We start from the raw sequence: 6,395 nt of genomic DNA on the forward strand, positions 1-6,395 counted from the left end.
AGTAGCGGGAGACTGATGAACATAGTTGCCATAAATGACGGTGACAATTGAAAAAGTCCTAGTAGGAAATCTTGGGTAAATGGAAGCTGTACTCTGGCAGCTTTGAACTTGGAGGGAGGGCAAAGTGGTCTTGTGCAGATATTGGGCCAGAGGGGTCTTGTCTGTCCTTAACTTCATGGCCCTCAGGTAAAGGCCCAGACTGCAGAAGAGCATCCCTGGGAAGGTTATTCCCAGGGAACGGCTCCCTTTGCCATGTGTCTGGCAGGCTTGGGGAGCGACTGCCTCTTGTAGGCCATTCTGTTGCATGGTGTGATGTCATGCATGCAGAGGACTCCGAATAAAACATGAGGACAGGACCCTGGCACCAGGAATGTGTAAATTTTAGGTGTGCTGGTTGGCGGTCTCCGAGGGCTGCCTGTCCGCTTCGATGCGGTTCGCTACTGAGTAGCCCGCAGTGAACTAAGGTGTCTGCTGTACAAGCCCGGGGAGAGGTGACTCAAGCAAGGGTTTAACATGAAGCTGAGCAGGAGTTAGCAACGCTCCTCCTCGAGAAACTGCTGCAGCCCTGGGTGAAGATCGGTTGACCACAACATTATCAGCCTGTTATGTGGCTAACTGGAAATTCACCATATAATGTTGTGTATGTAAACTAACTATATCATGTTGTATGTGTACTGTTTATAACTATGTCACATTTTGCATCTTTTTTTTTTTTTTTTTTTCTTTTTGCGGTACGCGGGCCTCTCACTGTTGTGGCCTCTCCTGTTGCGGAGCACAGGCTCCGGACGCGCAGGCTCAGCGGCCATGGCTCACGGGCCCAGCTCCTCCACGGCATATGGGATCCTCCCGGACCGGGACACGAACCCGTGTTCCCTGCATCGGCAGGCGGACTCTCAACCACTGCGCCACCAGGGGAGCCCACATTTTGCATCTTTTTAAAAAACTTTTTATTTTATATTGTAGTATAGTTGATTAACAATGTTGTGTTAGTTTCGGGTGTACACCAAAGTGACTCAGTTACACATATACATGTATCGATTCTTTTTCAAATTTTGCATCTTAAATGAGATCAGGACTTGGTTTATTCCGTTAATCGAATATTGCTTCATCCTTTAGATACTTGTGCACTTGCCTCTCCTCAAAGGAAGTTTCTGGAGCCAGAACTGTGTCTGGCACATCTTTGTGCACCCGTGGCATTTCCTCCGGTGTCTCACAGGCAGCAGGAGTTGGATAGTGATGTTGTGAGTGAGTGAACTTTTCCTTAACCCATGTATGATGTCACCCACCTCTGACTTTTTCCACCCACAGTTGTGCACGTCAGACAAACTGTGGGAGCAGATCGTCCAGTCTGCTTGTGACCACATCACCCCAGACATAAGAGCCTTGGCTCAGGATATGGGCTGGAGACAGATGTTCTTCACCAACAAGCTGCAGCTCCAGCGGCGCCTCCGCAAGAGGATACAACAACAAGGAAGCCAGAGGAGCAGTGAGCTCTAGGGTCACACATTCCTACCTGCAGGAGAGTTGAGACACGGCCGTGTTTTCCATCTGTGTCCAAACCTCTTCTGCTGCCTTTGATTAAGAACTACGGTTTTGTTGATTCAAGGAGCCATAGAGTACTTGCACACAAATGCAGCACACCGCCTCTGCTGGGCTTTGCCCGAACCACGGTCCCTGCCACAGGGAGGGTCAGGTCATGGCCCCAGCGCAGGGGCTGCAGGACAGGAGGCGCCCATGCCCTGCCACCCATAAGAGAAGAGGCTTCTGCTGTATGGTAACAAACAATAAATGATCATTAGCAGGTTTCTATTACGTATGTATTTTATCTAGGCGTTGGAAAGGGGAACACGGCTTTTGAATTTTTTCCTGGTGTCTGTCATCTGAATCCATCCATGAGTAGGTGGCTGCGTGTCCCCATAGGGAACTGTGAGGGGACAGGGGCAGCGGGAGACACTCCTGCTGAGTGCAGCTGCCTTCCTGACTCTGCTCTGCTAAGATGGTATTCAGGTCCCCCACCCTCGGGACCCGGGATGCCAGGCTGCATCCCCTGACGTGGACAGCCCCTGACCTGGCCCTGGGACATGGCTGGAGAGAATTCTAGACATTCTGCTTGCAGACCTCGTGCAGAGTCCAACTTCCCAGGACGTTACGTTGTCAAATAAACCCATAAATATTTCTAAGAGAGGTGCGGCTTCCCCAAAGAAATGTGGACAGTTACCGCTATTATAATAGGGATTTTTGGGGGGAGGGTGTTTAATTTTTATTTTATAAAAATTTTATATAAAATTTTATTGTATAACAATGTTTATACAATTTTTAAAGGTTACTTTCCACTTACAGTTATTACAAAATACTGGCTACGTTCCCTGTGTTGTACAGGACACCCTTGAGCCTATCTTCTACCTGATAGTCTGTACCTCCGTCTCCCAACCCCTGTATTGCCCCTCCCTCTCCCCCTCCCCACCGGTAACCCCTAGTGTGTTCTCTAGATCTGTGAGTCTGCTTCTTTCTTGGTTATATTCACCAGTTTGTTGTGTTTTTTAGATTCCACATGTGAGTATAACAGGGAATTTTAAAAACACAGGCTGTGGGTAACTGAGTGAAAACCCAAGTACGTTTTGTATTCTGTTAAGTTGGCAGAGGGGCAAAAGCGGTACAGTTTTAGGGGAGAAAGTTCTACCTCCCTGAGACGGGTTATTTAACAATTGTTTTCTTCCTACTTTCTCATGGCAATTAAGTACCCGGACAAGGCGCTCACAGCAGCAAATAGTCTCGTGTGACTCCTTTTAGGCTACAGAGCAAAGCAGCTCTCAACCTCCCATCACCCTATCAACGCTATGAGCTCTTCCTGCCTGCAGTCTCCACTTCGCTAGAGAGAAAAATAATGCCCCCCACCAGCCCCGTGCTCACCTCCCGCTAGAGGAACTTCCTGCGATGCCCTGGAATCTCCCAAATGGTGAGAAGAAGGGGACTCTGGCTGTTCTCCCCCCGTCACTCCTTCTGGAACAGCTCCATAGCCATAGCTTAATGACAGATTCTTTTCTGTTTTACTAAACCTGGATTCATATCAGATCAGACTTTAACCCCCATCCACACACCCTTAACACTCAGTCTTGGATTTCCAGGGACATCTGTGAAATCAAACGCAGTCTCCTTCCTGGCAGATGAAGAGCCTGTCAAGGTTGTGTCTGGTGGCTGGTAGGCAGGCGGAGAGCCCATGCTTCTGTGCAGCTCCCACTGCCTCGTTTTGCCCGGAAATTACAGACTTCACTCTGGGCCAGGTTTTCAGTGACAGGTTAATACCACGTGTATACGGCAGCTGTGTGTGTGCACAGCATAAATGGGTAAATACCAAATGACAACCCATTTGTAACATCGATGCAAAATGCCGACAGCTTAAAAATTTCATGTGTAATGTTTTATCAGCTGAGTTCTGAAAGCTTATAGGCATGTATAATAATCTAGATTCAACATGAATCAGTAAGAACACACATATGGCCATTTGAAAACTTACTATCTATATAAAAGATAATAAGATAAATATAGATGCTAAAAGCTAAATAATTAAAAATGAGTTGTTAATATGTTGGCTACTTTAAAGTAATAGTTAAATAGCATAGGTTATTAGATTATTTCAATAATTATTTGTCCTCATAACTTGAGTGCCTTATTACCTTATTATAATTATTTTTACTAAAATAGGATCAGTATCATCAACCTAAAATCCTGCAAGGCACCAGCACCCTCAGTGGTCTATCATTTTGCCTCTCTCTCCCGCCTCAATCGGGAGGCGATGATGGTTTGCCTCTCTGCCTCTGTTGACAGCTTTCATGTGGACGGATAAATCTGCTTTGTTCATGACATATTTCAGAGTAAAATGTCACAGCATTTTATACTTTTGCCTTTTCTCATCTCTTCACTCAGAAGCGTTTCTACTCGGCTCTCATTCACCATTGTAATTGTAAAAGTAAAATACTGATATTTTCTGATGATTTATATATTTCGTGTTATACGAACAATCTATTATTTTTTTAAAGTAATTAATTAATTTATTTATTTTTGGCTGTGTTGGGTCTTCGTTGCTGTGTGCGGGCTTTCTTTAGTTGAGGTGAGCAGAGGTTACTCTTCCTTGCGGTGCACGGGCTTCTCATTGCGGTGGTTTCTCTTGTTGCGGAGCATGGGCTGTAGGCACACGGGCTTCAGTAGTTGTGGTACGCGGGCTCAGTAGTTGTGGCTCGCAGGCTCTAGAGCGCAGGCTCAGTAGCTGTGGCACGTGGGATTAGTTGCTCCGTGGCATGTGGGATCTTCCTGGACCAGGGCTTGAATCCGCATTGGCAGGTGGATTCTTAACCACTGTGCCACCAGGGAAGTCCAAGAACAATTTATTAACAATAGCAAATGTGAATATTTAATTTATAAACTAAAAAATAAATACATTATACTCAATGTCAACTTCTATTGCTGCTTTTTTTCCTGTACAGGTTGGCATAGTACATGCATTAAACCTCGATTATATGGAATCCACAATGTTTTGTTTTATTGAGTAGGGCCAAGAATTTAGGTTGTGATTATATTTGGGGGAGGGGCAGGAAGCAGGGGTCGAGTCAAATCACTAGTTACCACTTGTTGCTGTTTTCTGAGCTGCTTGTGTACACGATGGTCATCAGCCTTCATTTATTACCCAAACCAACTGCCCAGTTGCTGAAGAATAATATCAAAGGACCTTACATAAAACATCTGTGCAGCATAGGTTTTTGCTCTGAGCTTTAGTGTAATGACCTCTATCTTCAGTTTGTGTTGTGATATGATACAGTGTGAGAGAGAATCCAAGCTTTTCCACTCTGAACAGTTGGCTTCAACTTGAAATGGATGCCTTTGGTTGGATGCTAAATAGACAGGCTACCACCATACTCAAGAAAGGTGTGCACCTGCAATTAAAAGCATTCTATTACGTAGCAGGTCATTTTACAAAGTAAAATTAACATCTTAGCTTTACATGTTTATTGTTTTGAAATGAGATCATCCGCACACGGGGATAGCATTCTTTTGCCCTGGCAACATGGAGCCCTCAGGGATGGGACCTATGGAGGACTCGCTGTTTCCTGCTTATCACGTTCCCTCAAACAGAGATCTTCATTCAGAAAAGCTATTTTCCATTGGGAAATCTATTCTGCCCATCCAGAAAGTCTGGGAGCCATAGATCATGGTCATGGACTGAGTTGGAATAACCTCAGGAACAATAATAATAATAGCAACTTCCATTGATTGTCTACTGGTTACCACGAAATAAACAGGTAGTAACCAATTTAATTCTTACGGCAACCCTTGAAGGTAAGTGATGATATTTCTGTCTTATAGACCAGGGGTCTATAAACTATGGCATACGTCTAATCTAACCAGCCACCTGTTTCTGTATATGAAGTTTTATTGTGCCACGGTTTATGACACACAGTGACAGAGCTAGATAGCCACAATATAGACTGTACGGCCGGCAAAGCCTAAATTATTCTCAGGGAGGGCAAGTTAATTTTCCAAAGGTTTTATGACTAATAAGCGGTACAGCTGAGATTCAACTCTATACCTACTGAGTCTATGTGCTTAACCACAAACGCCACACCACCTCTCCTTTCAGAGCCAAAACCACGTTTGGCCAGTGGAACTTGAAAAGGTGATGGAATTTGCCCAAGGTCATATTTGAAATTATAAAGGGGAGGACCTTGAGCGTACTATGAGAGACCATACTAATTTAGTTGGCCAGAGAATGTTCCAAGCTTTTGATGAACTAAATTATTGCCCATTTTTCTATAAACAAATATTGTAAATTTATTTAAATACTAATAAGTATGTTCTTCTTCAAGGCCTTTACATGCTCTTAGGGACAACCGGGGAAAGGACTGAATAACAGAGTGGAACATGGCTCACCGGGGCCTTCCCAAACTCAGTCCTCTCTTCTTCTTGATACTTTCCTCCACTGGGGACCAGGCCTTCCCAAGGAACTCGCACCTCTTTCCACTTCACCTGACAATGGAAGAGGCTACCCAGTGCCAGTTTGAGACCTTTGGCCCGACTCTCTCTGTTTTCATTGTTGGAGGTCCACGCAGTTCATCTATAGCATCTTTAATGCATTGCCAGTGATCTGCTCTCTGCCCTGACTCAGTTTCCCTTTCTTAGATGCTGATGGCTCATTAGCTTTATTTATTTATTTTTATTTTTATTTATTTATTTATTTTTCGGTATGCAGGCCTCTCACTGTTGTGGCCCCTCCCGTTGCGGAGCACAGGCTCCGGACGCGCAGGCTCAGCGGCCATGGCTCACGGGCCCAGCCGCTCCGCGGCACGTGGGACCCTCCCGGACCGGGGCACGAACCCGTGTCCCCTGCATTGGCAGGCGGACTC

General features: G+C 45.3%; 1 protein-coding gene across 1 annotated transcript in view; it reads left to right on the forward strand.

Annotated features, from left to right (window-relative positions):
- The window catches only part of FBXO36 (F-box protein 36), a 109,782-nt gene extending 107,624 nt beyond the window's left edge, over nucleotides 1-2,158 (forward strand). Inside the window, exon 4 of the mRNA XM_081243335.1 lies at nucleotides 1,309-2,158. Within this exon, the coding sequence (XP_081099461.1) occupies nucleotides 1,309-1,497 (189 nt within the window). The 3' untranslated portion in view covers nucleotides 1,498-2,158. The remainder of the gene's footprint in view (nucleotides 1-1,308) is intronic.
- Nucleotides 2,159-6,395: the final 4,237 nt, after the last annotated feature.

This window comes from Mesoplodon bidens, assembly GCF_964165515.1.
Source record: "Mesoplodon bidens genome assembly, chromosome: 8".
Lineage (NCBI taxonomy): Eukaryota > Metazoa > Chordata > Mammalia > Artiodactyla > Ziphiidae > Mesoplodon > Mesoplodon bidens.